This window comes from Onychomys torridus, chromosome 9, assembly GCF_903995425.1.
Source record: "Onychomys torridus chromosome 9, mOncTor1.1, whole genome shotgun sequence".
Taxonomy (NCBI): Eukaryota; Metazoa; Chordata; class Mammalia; order Rodentia; family Cricetidae; genus Onychomys; species Onychomys torridus.
Window position 1 is genome coordinate 29739473 of NC_050451.1, and position 21193 is coordinate 29760665.

Genomic DNA, 21193 nt, shown 5'->3' on the forward strand with positions numbered 1-21193 from the left:
AGAATGGGCAATGCCAGAGGCCTATTGCACAGCTTAGCATTCAGCTGAGTGGCCAACCAGTATAAACGTAAGACACCAATCCTTATATTAAGGACGGACACGCTGAAGTCACTCTGAGGCAATCTATTTTCTGAAGAAATACACAGTGCAGCTGAGAGAGATCATGATGTAAATCTTTCCTCCTTCCTTCCAAACACAGAATAGAAATCCTGGGTGTCTAAGGACCTGGAAAAAAAAAAATCCAATTTGGTAGGTTCCACCTTACTGCCTTGCAAGTCCCTGGGAAGGCTTACTTAAATGGACACGGGAGATGGATGTCATGTCACAGCTCCTGCAGCCCCTTTGCATCACATGTCTTTCAAAGCACAAGTATGGCTCTTCCTTAGCTCCTGGGCACAGAATTTGTATATATCTATTTACATGTATGCATTTACACTTATTTTTGAGAGGAGAGGTTCTACATCTCAGGAGCTTCTACTGTAGGAGGGGAGGACATATTTGAATGGTGCTTTACATCATAGTGGTCTAGGAGACAGAGAAAGGCTTCCACCTTTCTTCCTTATGACAGAATTTTAGACACAGAAAGAGCAGCTGACAGCCACCTAATCAAAGCTACTTCCTCAACCTAGCTGGAAAACTGAGGCCCAGAGGCAAAGAAAAATGCCCCCAGATCACAAAGCAAAGACTTGAAGATAGCTTCTGGCTCCCATTCAATAAGACAGCAGTATGACACTGTAGCATGCTGAAGGCTGAGCTATAATCAGCTACTGGGGTTCTAGTGCTCTGCCCTCTAAAGAAACTGTAAGCTGCCTGACTGGGCAGCTACAAAAGGGGAATTCTGTTTGCAGAGGATCTGCAGAGACCTTGCCCCACGGATGGGTAGACATCGCCATGCACATGTGAACAGCAGCAAGCCCTCCAGGTTCAGCTTCCCTACAAGGGCTGAATCCTGTAAACAAGATTACCACCCCGGCGGACCTTCCCGGAAGAAGAAAGGCTGACCCCTCTGTTAATCTAGCAGCAGGCTTTCCCGAGAGCAGCGGCCTTGACAACAAAGCGTGAGAGTCCAAGGCTGTGTCCACAGTGCCCCCTCGTGGAAGACAGCCGGAGGGACCGCCTTTATCCCATCTAGGAAGATTCTGAACGGGGCTCTATCAGTGTTCTTTGCTGGCCCCCACAGTTGTCCCCGTTGCAGTATCTACTCCCCAATACCCTTAACTTTAGTCCACACCAGACTCACCTGCCAGGCTTGTTAAAACCCGAGTTACTGGGCCCTACTCTCAATTTCTGGTAGAGTTGGCTGGGTGGGGTCCTGACATTTGCAATCCTAACAAGCTCCAAGGTGGTGCTGAGATTAGAGTGAAAACAAGGAAAACCTGCCTTAGCTAGTTCCCAGGCTCATCAGACTGACTGTGCAACCTTAACTCCCTGCGAACCTCAACTTCTTCATCCATCCGCAAAGCAGGGAGAAAGCGCCTCCCTCCTAGACTTAGCTCACCAGTATATCCTTAATGTGTTCCTGTGTGTGTATCACATGTGCATATTCACATATGTGGGTGCCCGTGTGTGCTCACCTGTGCATGTACATGTAGAAGCCAGAGGCAGGCCTCAGACCTCTTCCTCTATTAATCTCTCTTACTTTTTGAGACAGGGTCTCTCATGAAATCTATACCTCATCATTTAGGACAGGGTGGCAAGCCCCCCAGGAAGCTGCCTGTGGCTTCCCCAGCACTAGGGTTACAGGTTTCCTCTTCAGCCCAGCCTTTATGTGGGTGCTAGGGAACTAAACTCAGGTCTCATGCTTGCACTGCAATCATATTACTGACTGAGGCATCTCCCTAGCTCTATGCTCATAATTTTTATTAGTAGTAGTCGTAGTATTAGCATTCATTTGCAAGCTTCTTTTGGACAAGGCCTGTCACAGGAGACACAGGCAGAATGAACCCTTGTGGACTTTTAGCCTAAACCTCGAAGTTGTTAAAATTTCACATGTATGAGTGCCCCTGCCCCTCCAACCTGTAAAGCGAACTCTGGGGTAAGCAGCTGAGTATTTTTAACAAACCCCCACAACTTAAGCTAATCCTTGTACCTGATAGAGAGAGAGAAGTGGCCCTCTGTTTCCTCATGGTGCCTGCTGCATGGAGGCTGAGAACAGGAACCGGTCTGGGTTCCCAGCCTGGCTTTCTTCCCCAGTACATGGCTCGGCTGCCAGTTCATCATCCCTATCCTGCTGTACAAATCTTTCCACCATGCCTGATGAGCAGTCAAACGGTTCAAGTATTTTGTGAGGAAAAACTCAGCATGTGACAAGGACACTTGATCTACTGTTCAACTCTAATTCACATTTTCTTTCACGCAACCCAAATACTGGGTGAGAAAAGTCCTTAGCCTGGCACACAAGGTCTTCCTTGGATTGTTCCCTGCTGACCTTTCCAAGCCCCTTCCACTAGAACACACCTTGTACCCTAACTCACTTCCAGCCTGAAGACACCGGGAGGCAGGGCCTGTGGTCTGGCTGAGGAGGAAGTCTAAAGGACAAATGAATGGATGTGTCGAGCTCTGGGACTCAGGAAACTTGCCCTGATAACACTGATAACCCAGAGTCATGCTGTCTGATTAGTCAACTTGAGGTCGTTTGGAGTGGAATTTCTCCGTGAGAAAAGGTGTAAAGAGCAACTCTATCTGAAGCCACCAATTGCATGGAGCTTCAGGAGGATGTCCATCAGTCCCATCTCTCCATCCCCTGCTCCACCACAGAAGTGCCACTCCCTGGTGCACCATAGTCCCATCTTTTATGGCCTCAAATAAGATTGCCTTTGTGCATTCGAACTAGATCATGTCACTTGCCCTGGTGTTGCCTCCCCCAGAAGCCTTCAGGATCCAGCTTCTTCCACCAATTTTGGCTGTGGATTGTCATCATGTACCATGTACTGCTAGCCACTCCAGGAGCCAGACCATAAGACCTTAAGTTTACTCTCCTATTGGCTTATCTTTCCACCCCAGGTGCCAGATCAGGGACTGGTGGTGCACATCATTAACTTGGTAAATGGGAAATGTGGCTAGCTATCTATGTTCACTATCCCTGTGGCAAATGGCACCTCCCTGAGCAACGGTATGCCCCAAATAAAGCAACTATATGACTCTATACAGTGATGTCTTGGGGTCACACAACTGCATGCTAACCCCACCCTCATCTCACCACCACTTAGTAACCAAGAACTATATTGTCCACTCTCTCTAACCTGGAAAAGACCCCTTCCTCCTGACATTAACTGCAGACCACTGTCTACATAATAGACAGTTTACAACCCTCCCTGCTTCAGCTCAATGAGAGTAAGATGCTTTTAAGGCAAACCAAAATAAACATGTCAGCTGGCAGTGACGGCACCCACCTTTAATCCCAATACTTGAGAGGCAGAGGCAGGTGAATCTCTGAGTCTGAGGCTAGCCTGGTCTATAGATTGAGTCCCAGGATGGCCAGTGATACAAGGAGAAACTGTCTCAAAAAAACAAAACAAACTTACCAAAGAAAGGATGCAGTAAAGGACAACTGAAAGCTGCCTGATTGCTTAGGCACACACAGCTACAACACAATGGAAACAATATACTAGCGGAACCATCTCTAGCCTTTCCCATCCCTTGATGGTTTCTAGCAGGGAAGCTCATTAAACCAAGTATGCAGTTAGTGCCAAGCTGGACGGGCTGCATTCTTGAATTCCTCAGTAAAATCGATTTTGCATTCTTATCAAGACTTGTCCCAAACCTGCAGAGAGCAGTGTCAGTCTAGTTATTGTCAGGCTGTGCTCCAGCCTCCAAGTTCAATAGTACAATTGCACACAACCTAGTTTTCCCAAGCCCTCACTTCCTGTCTGCTGCTCAAGCTTCAGCCTCCATGGTTCTGTCATCCCGAGTCTCAAAATAGCTTGTGATTCAGAGTGGCAGAACACGTCCCCTTCAAAGCCCTTAGTTTGACAATAACCCAAATATCCAGACTAAAAGTAGCAGAGGGGAGGATTAGGAACAAGCTAGTGAGGGTGATGACTGACTGGAGCACACAGGCTGTTTACAGAGAAATGCCCATTTGGCTGCCTTCAACCATCACTATCAAAGCTTGATTTCAGCTGGTTTTCTGAAGCCTGGTCCACCTTATGGAGCCCTGGCAGCATGCCTGTACAGTTGACCCTGCCCACATTAAGGCAGGAAGACCCATGCACCTCCTGTATGTAATCCATGCCTTCCTACTTGCTTTCTAAGAAAACCAGTCTGTTTTACTGCTTTCAATAGCCCTGCTCACAGCTGCTACCTTCATCTTCCACTCTAGCTGTGGACCAGTTTGCCCAACATCAGTCCATCCTGTACCACAGGCTACTTTGCTTGCATGCCCAAAAATCAATCTCCCATTCTAGCCTTGACTTAGTTATCTTACACACCTGATCCTACTCCACACAACCCTGTAATCACTGATAACCAGTTCAGGCTATGGTATTTTCTAACTGGCCATTTGCTACCAGCAAGGGAAGATCCTCTAAAATAGCCCACAAAGCTGCACACCTGGTATCACAGCCTCTCCATGTGACCTGTGATGCTGTCTTAATTTCACCTGTCCTACGTACCCGGCCACCCAGTGGCTGTCCATTGCTTCAAGATGTCTCATTCCAAAGATGTCTAGCCACAAACTGTAATGCCTCTCATGCAGACTCCTACCCAAATTGCCCAAACACCTAATTTGATTAATCCACAGTTCAGGCCATTGAGTTTGACCCCTCCCAAAATCAGGCAAAGACAAGACAGAATTTGCATTAGAATTAGACAAAGAGACCTTGTAAGGTTGTCTTACTGTATTGTCTTAAGGGTCTCCCCATTTGTTTAAAAAAAAAAAGAGCCAGGTGCCAGGCATGGGGTGGTGGTGGAGCGCATACCTTTAACCCTAGCTTGAAGCAAAGTAGAAGCAGGGAGATGGATGTTCAGGCTAGCCTGGTCTACATAAAGAGTTCCAGACCAGTCAGAAATATAGATCTTTGAAAAAAAAAAAAGGGGGGGGGGGAGAATACACTAGTAGAGAGGAAGGGAAATCACCTTTCAATCCCAGCACTTGGGAGGCAGGCCATCTCTGAGTTCCAGGACATCCTGGTTTACAGAGTGAGCTCCAGGACAGGCTCCAAGGCGACACAGAGAAACCCTGTCTTGAAAAGCCAAAAGAACTAAGTTTGAGGGCTGGGGAGATTGCTCAGAGGTTCTTAGTTCAATTCCCAGCAACAACATGGTGGCTCACAACCATCTAAAATGAGATCTGGCACCTTCTGTATACATAATAAATAAATTAAAAAAAAAATCAAAGTTTGAGTCAAGGGACACAGAAAAGCGGTTCAGCCAAGGCAAATGCCAACAGGGTACATGACAATGGTCCTAGACTTTGCCCACGCAGTTACTCTACACTCACCACCCTCTGCTAGGAAGAATGTGAACAAGCCCCCTACAGCAAGCTTTCATCTAAAGCTCAGTGGATTGAAAGGTGGACTGAAAGAATAACCAATAAACAACAGACTCCAGACACATAAGCTTTTAGTTTATTTGTTCTCTCCGAAATTGTCTGCACAGCACCGCAGGTCAAATCACCGCAGATCTATTCCTTTGGCTGTGAATAAAAATAAATTTAGTCAGCAACAACCTTGAAAGGATCTTTAGAGCTCAAAGACAGAGGAACTTAAAAAAAAAAAAAACCCAAAACTCATGCAAAACAGGTATTAATAACCTAAAACAGAAACTGTAAGAAAATGATGCAAACATCCAGAAATTAAACTAACATTCATATTAGAAATGAAACAAAAACAAGTCAACACCTCTGAATTATAGACAGTCACTGTTAGTACTGTTACAAACGGTACACTTGTAAATCTACATATAAATATTCACACACTTGCTCAAACTACGTCAGTAATGAGTCTAGTGATCTACGTAAGAGCTTGAATTATACCTGTATCCAATCTCCACTCACTGAATCAGTGGCAGGAAAGGGGGAATGGGAAGGAGGAAAACAGACAGTTAATAAGCAGTCCCTTTTCAAACACCAAAATTAGCTGCACTGAAGTACATGCAATCAGGAACCTTGGTTTCTGTTCTGTGGTTGTACATGAACATTCCTCACACCACCCAATTGTGACAGCACCCTGCCTGATTACTACAGCTCCAATGTTAACAAGGCAGCACACAACTGCATTAATGCCAGAATGGTACCAAACCTACACTGTCAAGTTCTAGCATGTAGATGGAAGACACATCCCCCAGGCTGAGGCCCCTTGGCTCTGCTTAGCCTTATGCCAGAGGACCCAGACCTGAGACGCTTTAGACTCCAATGGGAGAGCTCTAAATGATTAGGCAAGTCTTGTAAAATCTGTTAAATCTTTAAAGCACACCAAATCTTGGATACCATGAAGTATACAGATTTGTAACAAAAAATTACTACTGGTAATGGGAAAAAATTTAATAAACTAAATATATTAAAAAAATTACTACTGGTGCCTTGGTTTAAGCTCCACAGCATATAAAGGAACACCACATTCCAACATCAAGCAAAACAGTCCAGAGGCCATTACTACTGAGCTGGTAACATTTTTGAGCTGGTTACTTTCCAAGGTGGTGCTAGTGAGATCACCAGCCCCAGTGTCTGCCCCTAGAACACCTTCCAGAGGGACTGAGGCTGAACCTAGTGGCTCAGCAAAGAATCTGTGTGGCCTTCAGGTCTGGCTCAAGGGACAAATCTGACTGTGTCTTCGAAACTATCAATAAAAATGTATAACCTGCAACACCTATGCAGTTCTATGGGCAGTGTTCATTAATTCCATAGTGATGGAGAAGCCATTTGATCTTGGTCTCAGGCAGGCAGCTTGAAAGCTAGGCATCAAGGGTTGTGGGCACATTTCTAAAATGCTACTAATTTAATTCCACTGTACATTACAAATGTAGGCAACCCATTCTGTTTAAAATGCATGTGGTGGTGCTGGGCAGTGGTAGCGCACACCTTTAATCCCAGCACTCGGGAGGCAGAGCCAGGCGGATCTTTGTGAGTTCGAGGCCAGCCTGGACTACCAAGTGAGTTCCAGGAAAGGTGCAAAGCTACACAGAGAAACCCTGTCTTGAAAAACCAAATAAATAAATAAATGAATAAATAAATAAATAAAATGCATGTGGTAACTGAGTATGTTACCTCAAAGTTTTCTATTAAGAGCAGGAGACAGAATGCTGACATTGGAGCAGATGCTGCTCCCGAGAGAATCTACTGTTCTTGTAGCACCCCAGAGAAGGTGGGTCACTGAAGCCAGTTCCCGAACACCAGTCTCAAACTCCAAATTCAGGAGACCAAGGCACCTACCTCCTTCAGTGAGTCACCAGCCCCCATTTAACATGCATTTTTGAGTTTTCAAAATAAATCTTAAGTCTTTTTTTCTGGTAGTAAGCTACTAAAGACCGGTGACTAGCATTTTAATAGGCTACACTACAAAAATCATTGTTCAAACGCCAACATGCAAAGCATCAAAGCCAGCTCAGTGAAGGTGACATATCCCCACACCGTGCTCAATCTCAGTACCTGCTAGATATTTCATTTCTGCTGAACAAGAAATCCAAGACAGTAGAAGAGGGGAAAAAATTCACAGAACACTTGATTATTCAGCAGTCCAACACCTTAATTCCATCCCACTATTCACAACTAGCTAGCAAAGTTGGTATAAAGCTATTGCTCAAATCACTGTGATCTCAGCTAACTGGAGAGGAAAGCAGGTTGACATTTGGAAAGCATGGGCCACATTGATCCAGCTGCTTCAAAAACCACCACTCATGTTAAAAAATAAAATGAAATCCTAGGAACAAGATCCGTTTTCCCTTGAGGTGTCTATGCCAATTAGCATGAGAAGGAAATTCTTACTGAAAGCACCTACTAGGATGGCTGAGTCAATGTGGCCTTCTGTTGGATTGTTGTAGTCTAGAAGAGGTGGGCCAATCTACTCTAGGACACTACTATGCTGCATAGCTTCTCAAAACGTTACCTTCTGCAATCCAGAAGAGGGGAATGAAAAAAACACCGAGAAAGATTATTTAGAAAAGAAACCCTCTTCACAGACAATAGTAAGCTCAATAACCACTGAAGCTTCTGTGTCTCCCGGAACCATACCTTTTTGCCAGCACCAACGTTGGCCTTTGCTGTACCCCTGACCTTCTTCATTCTGTTCTTGCGCTCCTTCCGCTGTTTCCGGGAGGTCTTCTTCTTCTCATAGAGGCCGTGCTACGAGAAAGTATATATATATATCCCTCACCACCCTATACGCACTCAGGAGGCAGAGGCAGGCAGATCTCTGAGTTCAAGGCCAGCCTGGGCTACAGAGAAACCCTGTCTTGAAAAACCAAAACAAACATTCAGTTTTTACAAACATACCTTTTGTTTGTTTTTTCAAGACAGGGTTTCTGTTTAGGTACAGCTATCCTTGAACTCAAGAGATTCGCCTACACTCTGCCTCAGTGCTGGGATTAAAGGCGTGTGTCTCACAACCACCCAGCCTAACATACCTTTTAAGCTGCCATAACACTGTCCAACAGACTTCCCTTTCAATTCCTATTTTTCTAGTAAAGGGGTGGATGACACTAAAAGCTCTACCCTTCCCACCGTGGAGACCCTAACCCATTAATCTGCTCTTGGTTATTCCTGGCAGAATCTTCCCTACCTTCTCAGCCAACTCTTCAGCAATAATTCCCAGAGCAACTCTTTAATCAATCTGTCTAGCCAGGTGTAGTAGCACACTCCTCTAATCCCAGAACTTGGAGGCAGAGGCAGGTTGATCTGTGACTTAAAGTCAGCCAGGGCAACACCCTGTCTCAACAAATATGGCATCTAGTAAATCTTCTGATGAAACTGTTATACTAGAGGATTCATCATAGCAAGTAAACAGATTAAGAGAAAAAAAAGACAACTGAGCATGGTAGCTAACACTTAAGCTCAGAAGTTTGTGGTTCACCTCATCAACTCAGTATTAAGTTTGTTACCAGTTTTGGACTATATGGAATTTGGCCCTAAAGTTTTAAAGCCACTGTCTGCATCTTAACACACTGCAGGCTGCCCAGCCAGATGTGGCAGCACATCTGTAACACTATCCACTCCAGAGGCTGGGGGGAAGACTGCTGCCGAGTTCCAGTTCAGGACACGTAAACTACATGCCTAGGGGTGGGAGGTTAAGTTTGGAAAAGTACCCTAATACCACTACTGGGACATCTTTTAAAGTCAAAACGTTTAAGTTTAGACTTAATCCCATAGATGACCAGGAACCTTTGCATTAAGCAAAGAACCCTCGATTAACTCTTAGAATTTCTAGTACATATGCTTACTGTTCCCAAACTGTTTGGTATTGCTACTCACAACAGTGACGCTGGGAAACAAAATCTTCTAGCTGGCCATCCTGTCTCAACCCAGGCTGAAATTATAAGCATGTATACAGAGAACCAAATCTTCAACAGCTGTTGCACAAACAGATACCTACTCTTGCCAGTCTGTGTTTGGGCTCATTCTTCTTAGCATAATCTAGAGAATCATAGATCATGCCGAAACCAGTTGTTTTGCCGCCACCAAAGTGAGTCCTGAATCCGAACACAAAGATGACATCTGGTGTGGTTTTGTACATTTTGGCTAGCTTCTCCCGAATTTCAGTCTTTGGTACTGTTGCCTTCCCAGGGTGAAGGACATCAATAACCTGAAAAGAGGTATAAAGTTTAGTATTCGTTACAATCAACTACTTCTTCAAAATTCAAACACAGCACACCAAACTTTGACAGGCTCACCCTTACCATCTGTTTCCTCTGAAGCAGGCGGTTAGTCATGAACTTTCTGGTCCGGATCGTTACTGTGTCATTCTGCGGATAACACACAAGTTAGTAAAATTATGTTAACCATTTCTTGCCTTTGTCATGCAATATGGCCAAAAGACACTAAGAGTTGGTGGCAAACTGTTAAATAAGGGAGGACCTCAGTCCAAAAGGCATGTGGCAACCTCAGACACCACATAAAATTACCCCGAACCACTGACTTCTATCATCAGCTTACTTTTAATTATGGTTATCATTTGGGTTCCTCAAGCTCGGCTCTACTGGATTTTCGGATCTCTGAAGTTGTATGGACTTCTTGAAGATCCCTGACCTACAGTCATTAGACAACACCGCCCTAGTTACTGCAACCAATGCTTCCAGTGCTTGGAAACAAGTCTTAGTGGTCCCAGAACCCAATGTCTGGTTGCTCAGAACCCCCCATAAACGTTCCAAGGGATCTGACACCCTCTTCTGACCTCAGTCAATAACCACATACACATGACTTTGCCAGCTTTTACCCTCAGTAAAGGACGAAGAACCACAGTAGCTAGCATTCAGCTAGCTTAACCACACTAGAATTTTATCAGAGATAAACTAAAATCTGCAGAAGCTTGCAAATGTTTGCTAGCCTTTCGACCTTGACTTGAAGACTCTCGTTCAAGTCCTCTCGATGGTGCCTAGTCCTTGAGTAAAAAAGAAAAGCAGCCTGCAAATGGCAGGCACAGTCCCCTGCCTCTGAGAGAGGGAAAGAGATTGGTCATGGCCACGTTTTGGCAGCCTCCCCTCCAACCATTTTAAAGCTCCCAAGACATCCCAACTCTACTGGGTCGCTACGTTTGCTAGCTTACTCGAAGGTCCGCTGGCCCAGGAGCCGGAGGCACCTTCTTCACCTCGGCCCGCCAGCGCCTGCCTCACCCCTACCCCGCATGCCCTGCCGGAGCTTCCGCGGCCCCGAGGCCCTGCAACCCGAAGCGCCCGGCGTGTTGGGCAGGGCGGCCCGAGCCCCGGCTCAGCGGCCCGGGCGACTGGCCTCTGTGCGACATGGCCCGAGCAGAGTGGATGGGCCCTGGACGGCTGCGGCTCCAGTGACGGGCCTGAGGTGGCAGGGATGGTGCGGATACGCGACGGATAGAGACGACAGGCCGAAGAGACTCACCATGGTGGATACGGTGCTCGAGTTGCACAGGAGGAAAAGAGGACCGCCTTCTGCCGGCCAATCATATCAACGCTCACGGAAGGACCCGAGTCCCGCCGCGGGGGCGTGGCCAAAGCCTCGGGGCAGACCACGCCAATGCCTGACCGAAAATGCATAAAGTCCCGCCTCTCTGGCCTTTAGACACTCCCCCCAGGACTAGCCTGCCGGATTTATGGTTTCGCAGCTCCACGTTACATTCCGATCCACTTCTTTTCTCTCCTGTTTTTTGTGTTATTATTGTTATTATTATTTTATTTTATTTTTAGAGATGAGGACCGAACCCAGGGCCTTCAGCTTGCTAGGCAAGCGCTCTACCACTGAGCTAAATCCCCAACCCCTATTTTATTTATTTATTTATTTGTTTGTTTGTTTGTTTATTTATTTGAGACAGGATCTCCCTATGTAGCTCACGGTCAGCGCGGGTCTACATAGATAGTTTTAGGTCAGTCAGGGCTACTTAGTGAGACCTTGACTCAAAAAATAAAATGAAATAAAGATTGCCTCTAGATGGGTTAATCTTGAAGACCATTAAAGAAGGCCTTTCGGTCAGCATCTCCATTTTACACCAAGGGAAAGAGCAGAAACCTTAACTCAGTCCTTCCATTTCACGTATGCAACAAGGCACATTGTTGCTTACTTTTTCGTAATGATTTTTCATGTGTGTTGTTTTGGATTCGTTGAAACAGGGCCTTGTGGTGATGACCATGAAGGCCCGGAAGAATTCATTGTATTACTAAGAATAGTCTGAATTCCTGATCCTCTTGTTGGCACCTCCCAAGTGTAGCACCACTTGTACCAATATATTGGATTGGGAGGGGATTGGGATTGTTATGATTTGGTTATAGGACTGAGTGTCTCTAAAAATGTGCTGATCCCGGCATGGTCGGACAAGAGGATCAAAGTTTGAGACTTGCCTTGGGTTACATAGCAACATGCAGACCAGCCCGGCTATATCCTGGCTCCAGCTAAAATTATAAAAGAACTGAGGATGTAGTTCACTCAGTGGTAGAACTTTGTCCAGTATGCAAAGGCTCTGATTCAGTCCCCAGCACTAGGTGAGGAGGGGAGGGGATGAAGTCATCTATTTGAGCCTGGTGTGGTGTCACACACCTATGATCTCATCACTCGGCAAAGTTGAACAACAGTAGCCAAGAACTTGAGGCCATGCTGGGCTATAAAGCAAGTACCTACACACTGACTAGGGTTACACAGAATAGAACCTATCTCAAAAATATTTTGTCTGTTTTTTCAAATCTTTGTCCTTACACAAAATTAGTGTATAATGTTTCCTGATCCAAAAGTTATGCTTTTCATAAAGTGAAGTAGTATGTAAAAAGGAATGTAATCCTGCATTATTCCCAGGGGAATTCCGGGGCTAGTGTGCACAGGAAATCAGGCTATACCTCTGGCATCTGCCCACACATACATGTTAGGTCCCAGTATGGCAATATTTTAGGGTGATGGTCTGGGTCCCACCTGAGCTTGGTTTTGCTAGAAACAAAAACCTAAAGCATTTCTCAGAAGCTCTTAACAACTGGCTGAAGGCTCCTGATGGCATCTGTCAGAGTCTCCTCTGCCCCATAGCTAACCACTGGCATTTCTGAGCTGCCCCACTGCAGCCTATAACCCTATTAAACCTAACAAGCTTTGGCAGCTGGGTACTGGCCTCTACAGTAGCCAGGCAGGTTTTTTTGTTTGTTTGTTTGTTTGTTTTGTTTTGTTTTTTTGTTTTTGTTTTTCGAGACAGGGTTTCTCGTGTAGCTTTGCGCCTTCCCTGGAACTCACTCTGTAGTCCAGGCTGGCCTTGAACTCAGAGAGATCTGCCTGCCTCTGCCTACCAAGTGCTGGGATTAAAGGCGTGTGCTGCCACTGCCCAACTCTACAAAACACATAATTAAAAATGAATCATGTATATATTTATTTATGCTAGACATGCTATCTAAGCACTGAGACTATGGCGGCAGAAAGATGGTAAGTTCAAGATTATTAGGGACTATATAATGAGATCCTTTCTCAGGAAACAAAATACACACACACACACACACACACACACACACACATACACACACGTCCTAGTTTGCACTTGTATAAATTACAATTTTCCCCCAAATAACTTTATAGACTGGATGCAGCTTTGTCTTCAGCTACTTATTTCTTCTTTTGATTGCCCACATGGTGCTCTTCTCTTCCTTTTGACTTCCAACGTCTCAAACAATTAGATGCTCTTCATTCACAAAATATTGATTTTTCTTCTATTTTTATTATTATTATTTTGCCTTGAAATAAAGAAAAGCGCAGGGTACTTCTCTGAGGTTTTGAGAAATCCACCGGAAAGGGGATTTTTTTTGACCGTGGCCTAGATGCATTTTACGCAGGAGCCGCTAGGTGGCGGTGTAGCGGGATGTCGCAAAGCAGCCTGTGCAGAGCCTCTCTTGACAGACTCCCGCGGCGGAAGAGGAAGCGGCACGTGCGGCGCTCTACGGTGGCCGAGGGACAGCTGTTGCTCTCTGAGCTCTAAATCCAGAAGCGCGGGGAAGCTGCTGCGAGAGTGGTTTCTGTAGTCGGATCCCGGAGAAGGGAGCCCGGCAGCCGGCACCATGGTGAAGGAGCAGTTCCGGGAGACGGATGTGGCTAAGAAAATGTAAGACACGGCTGGGGGTGGAGACTGGGGTCCCGGGTTCCAGAGGGTTCCACATGAGGGACAGTTGGGAAGAGAGCGAAGAGAGAAGAAGCTTCAGGATGGGATTTCAGATCTTAAGGGGTCCCTGAACTGCGGCGGAGAAAGTGAGATGGGCCGAGCAGAGTCAGAACCAGCATCCTGAGCCAAGGTGCCACCTCCCGAAGCCCCGCGCTGACTCCTCTCGGGAACTTCCCCTGGCTCGAGGAGACAGTGTGTGCTGACCCAAGGTTGTCAGCTGGAAAGTGGGTTCACAGCAGCTAGGTGGCAGGCTGAGAGCCAAGCTGCTGTTCTGGGCCCTCGGCTTCACAGCTTAATTCTTAAACAGTAGAACCTCCTTACGAGTTTTCAGGGCTTTGTTTTGTTTCGTGTGTGGTTTATTTTATTTAATTTTAATTTAATTTTATTTTTTTCCCCTGAGACAGCGTTTCTCTGTGTAGCTCTGGTGCCTATCCCGGAACTTACACTGTAGTCCATGCTGGCCTCAAACTCGCAGAGATCCACCTGCCTCTGCTTTCCCAGTACTTAGATTAAAGGCGTGCACCACCATGCCCGGCGTTTTGTTCTGCTTTAAGGCAGATTCATTTATATTTCAACAAACGCAAGAGAGTCCTGAGGCCAGTGTTGAGCACTAAAGATTCCGCATGAATGCAGCATTTGTTGCTTGGTCCAGTGGAGAGTAGTCAAATCTGCCATGGTTACGGCAAATGCACACAGAGGGGATCATGGGAGCACACGTAATAATAAGTCCGGGCTCTCCACACACCAGGCCTTTTTCAAAACAGTATTGGAGGGACAGGGTAGGCTGATAGAAGTGAAGCAGGGGACTTACTCTATGAGAGTCTTGAAAGGAGGGTCAGACTTTTGAAGTGTTTGACCAGGACAGAGTTTGAATGAGATTCCTCGTTCTGGGAGGCCATGGCAGGGATCCAGACTGGGAATGATGATGGCTTGAACTGGGGGTGGGGGCCTGAGGATGGGTGTAGGGGCATGGAGAGAAGTGGATTCAACGAGGCTTAGTGTGTAAAGTCGAAAAAAAAAAAGAGTAGAGATGGAGGTAAGAGAGAAATGAGATGGACATTGTTAAGTGTGTGGTTAACCTGGGTGACCCCCACCTGTTCTAAGTATCACCCCTCCCAGTACTTCACACCCACCCTATCCATTTAAAATACTTTCTCTCACAACAGCCCCAGGATACTATTAGAATGCAGATGAGGTCAGTTGTGATGACACAGGCCCATAATCCCAGCACTCAGGCCAAGGCAGGAGGATCATGTTTGAGGCTAGTTGGAGCCACATAGCAAGAGCATTCATTTCAAAAGAAAACTAGACCTATGTCACTTGGATCCTCCAGTAGCTCTCTATTATACTGACACTTCACGCTCTCCTGATTCCCAAGCCTTGGCTCCCCTGCAGGCCTCACTAGAGCCATCATGCACCCTTAGCTAGCTGTCTGTGTCCCATTGTGCTGCTTGCGTATGATTGTTTGACAGTGCCCACAGTGTGTGGGCCCAGGGATTTGTCTTCTGCTTCCAATGTTCATTCTTGTAATTGCCTTACGTATGGGCTCCTTTCCTACTTGGAATTCAGCTGGAAGGTCAGTTTTGCAGAAAAGCTTTCCGCGGAGACCCTATTGTACCCCTAGACTACACCATTCCATGTCATTTTGATTCTCTACATTTTTTATGAACAGTCATCACTCCATGGGACATTGGTTCCAACCCCCCAGCACTCAAACAGATACTAAACTAAGAAGATATTAAGTCCTTTATGCAAAGTGGCATGGTACCTCTAGATAATCTATTTGGCCTTGTAAATTGTTGCTTTACTGTATTTTTGTCTGCTTGTTGGTTGGTTTCTTAGAAAATAACGAAAGGGAGAAAGCCTATACATATTCAATATAGACATAATATTTCAGATACACTCTGTTGAAGATGCCTGTGCCCAGTTGACTAGAAGTGGCTAATCTAAAGAGATTTGGCAGATAGCCATTTGTACAAAGGAACTAGTCAGAGGCTCATGCAATGAAAACAACAACAACAACAACAACAACAACAACAAAAACGAGGAGGGTTGTGACCCAGGATAAGGTGGGGTTCCAATATTATATGATAGCAGTAGAAGAAGAAACTTCAGAAGACACTAAAGGAATAAGTAAATAAACAAATGACACTGAAGAAGGAATGTACAGCTAAAGGAGGACTCCTCAGTGTCTAGAGTACCATGAGAGCAGAGAGGGGGAAGGAATTCCAGTGCCTGCAGAACAGTAAAATGAGAAAGTTATTCTCTTCATCATTAGGCCAGTCACCAGTGACCTTGGAGAGCAATAACATTTCATAAGGGAAATAGAAACTGTTTCCCATAAGATAAGGGGTTGTTTTGAAGGAAGACCTAGAGAAGTTAAATTATATTGGGGTCTGGTAGAACTAGCCTGTCCAGAGAGTCAGAAGGGCAGCATTCCATGTATGTGTCTGGACCCATGGGCTTTGATGTACCTTTTCTCCCTGTTTCCATTGCAGAAGCCATATCTGTTTTGGAATGAAGTCCCCTGAGGAGATGCGCCAGCAGGCACATATCCAGGTTGTCAGTAAGAACCTGTACAGTCAAGACAACAACCATGCCCCTTTGTTGTATGGAGTACTTGACCATAGGATGGTAAGGCCCTGTCCTACTCAGTGTCTGACAGTTGACCACTGAATCAGGTGGCTTGCCATATGGGAAGGAGCCAGAGTTTCTCTCCCTCCCCTCCCCTGCATGTCTGAGTCTGAATTAGGAACTCTAGCCTTTGTCTGTCAGCCCCTCTGTTTGTGAGGTGTGAGGTTTGGGCTCCTTTCTCATGCTTTCCACTAATGGTTGGGTATACATTCCTCCAAAGGGCACAAGTGAAAAGGACCGCCCTTGTGAAACCTGTGGGAAAAACTTGGCAGACTGTCTGGGCCACTATGGGTACATCGATCTAGAGCTGCCGTGCTTCCATGTGGGGTACTTCAGAGCTGTCATTGGCATCTTACAGGTGAGCAGGGGAGAAATTCAGCAATGCTTAGTTAGGGCCACTGGAGTAAACCCAGGCACTGTGAGTGAGGAGGGGTGTGTCGGGGGAAGTTTTTTGTTTTTTTATTTTTATTTTTCTGAGACAGTTTCTCTGTGTAGCTGGGGGAAGTTTTTATACTAAATACATGGTATCATTGTCTTAGGGTTTCTATTGCTTTGAAGAGACCATGGCCACTGCAACTCTTATAAAGAAAATATTTAATTGTGGAGACTCTCTTAGAGTTTTAGAGGTTCAGTACATTATCATCATGGTAGGGAGCATGGTAGTGTGCAGGCAGACTTGATGTTGACTACATCTTAGCTTGCAGACAACAGGAAGTTGACTGAGACACTGGGTGGAATCCTGAGCGTAACCTCAAAGCCCATCCCCACAGTGACACAGTTCCTCCAGCAAGGCCACACCCACTCCAACAAAGCCACACCTCCTAATAGTGCCACTCCTTATGAAATTATGGGTGCCAATTACATTCAAACTACCACAATCATACTCTTGCATTATGTTAAATTCCTTACAGATTCTGTAATGTTTTATTTCCCTTGAGAAGTAATAGCTGACAGAGGAGATGGCTTAGTGGGTATACTTGATGCCAAGTCTGACTACCTGAGTTCAATGGCCAGGTCCCATGGTGTCTAGAAGAGAACTGACTCCTTCTGCCCTCTGTACTCCACATGTAAGCTATAGCATGTGTGCAGATACACACACTATCACACTAGAATAAGTAAATGTTAAAAACAAACAAATGAAAGTAGTAGTTTATTCATTGCAAATAATGTTAAGCTAGGTTTAAAATGCACTGTAATCTTAGCACTCAAGCAGAAAAGGAGAATTCCCAGATCCAAGGCCAGCTGGGGCTGTATAATGAGACCTTGTCTTAAGGGCTCAAAAATTCAGATTCCAATTGTTAAAAACTCTGTACTGGTGATGTGCACCTATAATCACAGAGCTAGAGAGGCAGAAGCAGGAAAATTGAAAATTTGAAGCTAGCCTGAGAGACCAGGTAAGTTCAAGGTCAGCCTGAACTAAATAACAAGACTGTCTCTAAAACGAAGGGCTGTGGATATAGTTCATTAATAAACACTTGCTTAGCATGCATAAGGCCCTACGTTCAATTACCCAGCACTGCTCCAAAATAATTAGTTGAGACAATACAGAAAGCAGAAAGAAAAAGATAGCAACAAAATCTTGCCAAACTGGCCTTGAGTACCGCCAGCATTCTGAAAACACAGGTTGGCTCTATGTGCAGGTTCTAATTCATGATAATTCACTGTGTACACAACAAAGAGGTGACAGTTAGCAGTATTATTACATTTATTTATTTCGTGTGTGTGTGTGTGTGTGTGTGTGTGTGTGTACTCAGTGGGGGTCAGTTTTCTCCTAACTTGTGGTTCCCAGGGATTGGGCTCAGATGATCCAGTTTAGCAGCAAGGCACCTTTCCCAGTAATGCATTTTAGTAGCTCCAGAGTGGCTTTTTGTTTTGTTTGTTTGTATGATTTTTTTCATGACAGGGTTTCTCTGTGCAGCTGTCCTGGAACTCACTCTGTAGAACAGGCAGATCCGCTTGCCTCTGCCTCATGAGTGCTGGGATTAAAGGCGTGCACCACCACTGCCCAGAGGTGGCAGGTTTTTTTTTGGTGGTGGTGGTGGGGGTTTCGAGACAGGGTTTCTCTGTGTAGCTTTGCACCTTTTTCCTGGAACTTACTTGGTAGCCCAGGCTGGCCTCGAACTCACAGAGATCCGCCTGGCTCTGCCTCCCGAGTGCTGGGATTAAAGGCGTGCACCACCACCGGCCCAGTTGAGGTGGCAGTTTTAAAAGGGCGGAATTTTTTTTGTCTCTTACCATGGTCTCCTTTCTGCTTAACCTTTAAAAGATGATCTGCAAAACCTGCTGCCACATTCTGCTGTCTCAGGAGGAAAAGCAGCAGTTTTTAGATTTCCTGAAGAGGCCTGGCCTGACCTACCTGCAGAAGCGGGGCCTGAAGAAAAGAATCTCAGATAAGTGCCGGAAGAAGAGCACTTGTCACTACTGTGGCGCCTTTAACGGTGAGGGGATGCCCAGAGGCTCAGCGACAGCCCTTCTGCCCACTCCTTGTTTCATGAATGGTTTCTGTAGGTTTTTTTTTAAATATTTATTATGTGTACAGTGTTCTGCCTGCATGTATGCCTACAGGCCAGAAGAAGGTGCCAGATCTCATTGTAGATGGTTGTGAGCCACCATGTGTTTGCTGGGAATTGAACTCAGGACCTCTGGAAGAACAGCCAGTCATCTTATCCTCTGAGCCATCTCTCCAGCCCATGTAGGATGTTTTAGAATCAGCCTTTTCCCTGTGAATTAGGCTTATGGGCCCAGCAGCTGGTGTGTTCCTAGAAAATATTTTCTCTCCGTTGATTGCTGTAGCAGTTTCATTAGACTGTATCTTTAGTCAGCATAGCTGAGACCTGACTTTTTTAATCCTTGGTAAATGAATTCAATCTTGTAGGTACTGTAAAGAAATGTGGTTTGCTGAAGATAATTCATGAAAAATACAAGACCAACAAAAAAGTCGTGGATCCCATTGTATCAAATTTCCTGCAGTCCTTTGAGACAGCCATTGAGCATAACAAAGAGGTTGAGCCACTGCTGGGAAGGGCTCAGGTGAGCTGAAAACACATGCCTTCCCTTTGCCTGCACCTCTCAGATATCATGCAGGGACACACATGTGCATACACATACATTTGTACACATTCTTTCTCTCCTCCATGCTCCATCCTCAGTTATGTTGTCAGCTCCCCATAGTACTTCATGGAACTGTGGTAGGTGTGCGTCTGGCAGTAAGTTTATTGGGATTGGCTTTGTAACTCCATCCTTCCTCCCACCCCTCGATTTATTTATTTAATTAAAATTTTAATTATTATTATTATTTTTTTATTTTTTTAATTTTTTTTCGAGACAGGGTTTCCCTGTGTAGCTTTGAGCCTTTCCTGGAACTCATTTGGTAGCCCAGGCTGGCCTCAAACTCACAGCAATCCACCTGGCTCTCTGCATCCCAAATGCTGGATTAAAGGCATGTGCCAACACTGCCCGGCAAATTAATTTTTTAATTACACTCATGATATTAATTACATTTGTGGTATTCATTGGTTATATTCGCAGTATTCATTCAATAATTATATTTATGATATTCATTAATTACATTAATTGTATTGATTTAGTACATTCATGATATTATGTCCTGATACTACTGTCCATTTGTGGGTTTTTTCCATCACACAAAACAGAGATTCTGTACTGTAAATCATTGCTCTATATTCCTTTCTTCTCCATCTTGAGATAATGTCTAATCTTTCTGTCTTTATGAATTTATGTATTCTATATATTTCATGTAATACAGTTCTATAGTATTTGTCCCCTTTTTTTGAATGTAAAAACAATTATGTACAACTGCAGGAGAAATAATACACAGATAGCCTGAACATAAAAACAGGTTATAATGTAAAAGTCCAGGTTATTTTAAACAGTAAAATATTTTCTCTTTAGAAAATAGTATATAAATGATAACATTTTCCAGTAAGCCCCTTTAAGCCAAATGATAGCTGAATTATACATATAAATATTCATTAGATTCTGGGATTCAGAAGAAACCTATATTCATCTATTCTGAGAGCTGTGTTTTACTTAAGTTGTGTAAGTGAGATTCCTATTCATCTTCCTCTTCACTGTTTGATTTATGGTAGACATTTTTCTATAGGCTAGTCCATATTCTAAAACGATTTTAGCCTCCTCTCCTGAAAGTACAGCCAGAATTTTCGTTCATCAGCTTGATACAGTACAGATTCTTATCCTAATAGTGAAATGTTTCATTAAAGCTTGCCTAGTGATTGGATAAGACCAAAACTTATTATAAACCACAGTCACCCTAGGGACCCCCTGCTAGGTAACCTCCCTGGATCTGTGGGTTGCAGTCTGATTGTCCTTTGCTTTATATCTAATATCTACTTATGAGTGAGAACATACCATGTTTGTCCTTCTGAGTCTGGGTGTAAGTCCATTTGTTTGCTTCCCTTTAGTGGTTTTCTTTCCTTGTGGGCGTGGGGGAATAGACAGGGTCCCAGTGTGTAGCCCAGGATCTTCCATTCCCAAAACTCCTCAGTCTCCTGAGTCCTGGAATTACAGGCTTCTGCTGCCATACCCAGGTCATGGGTGGAGCTGCTTAGTCCAGCCCAGTCTATGCCAGTCCGTGCCTTTGTGGGCAACACTGAAGTACAGGTCCTTCAGGAATTGGGCAGAAATTATAGTCTGTCCCCAGAAGACTAGTGAGCACAAGTCCTGAGGTTAGGGAAGAGTCCCTGGGTGGCAGTCAGCAGTCATGCCTATGCATCTTTGTGCCCTGCTCACTGTGTTCTCTCATCTGCGGTCTCTGGTCTACATCCTTCTGTAGAGCGCAG

General features: G+C 45.0%; 2 protein-coding genes across 4 annotated transcripts in view; one reads left to right on the forward strand and one right to left on the reverse strand.

Annotated features, from left to right (window-relative positions):
- Nucleotides 1-5545: 5545 nt before the first annotated feature.
- On the reverse strand, nucleotides 5546-11085 carry Rps24 (ribosomal protein S24). Of its 3 annotated transcripts, none has more exons than XM_036200057.1 (7): nucleotides 11003-11085; nucleotides 9829-9894; nucleotides 9525-9734; nucleotides 8168-8278; nucleotides 7586-7603; nucleotides 5975-5994; nucleotides 5546-5635 (listed from the first exon to the last, which is right to left on the reverse strand). In XM_036200057.1, the coding sequence occupies exons 1-5, from the start codon at nucleotides 11003-11005 to the stop codon at nucleotides 7598-7600; spliced, it is 396 nt and encodes a 131-aa protein (XP_036055950.1). In that variant the 5' UTR covers nucleotides 11006-11085; the 3' UTR covers nucleotides 5546-5635; nucleotides 5975-5994; nucleotides 7586-7597. The 3 variants fall into 3 exon arrangements, with proteins under 3 accessions (XP_036055950.1, XP_036055949.1, XP_036055951.1); XM_036200056.1 differs by having other exon boundaries at nucleotides 7586-7606; XM_036200058.1 differs by lacking the exon at nucleotides 7586-7603.
- A 2411-nt stretch (nucleotides 11086-13496) lies between these two features.
- Nucleotides 13497-21193, forward strand: part of LOC118591181 (DNA-directed RNA polymerase III subunit RPC1-like) — a 42859-nt gene continuing 35162 nt past the window's right edge. The window contains 5 exon segments of the mRNA XM_036199311.1: nucleotides 13497-13682; nucleotides 16238-16373; nucleotides 16594-16731; nucleotides 18640-18811; nucleotides 19249-19403. Of these exon segments, the coding sequence (XP_036055204.1) occupies nucleotides 13639-13682; nucleotides 16238-16373; nucleotides 16594-16731; nucleotides 18640-18811; nucleotides 19249-19403 (645 nt within the window). The 5' untranslated portion in view covers nucleotides 13497-13638.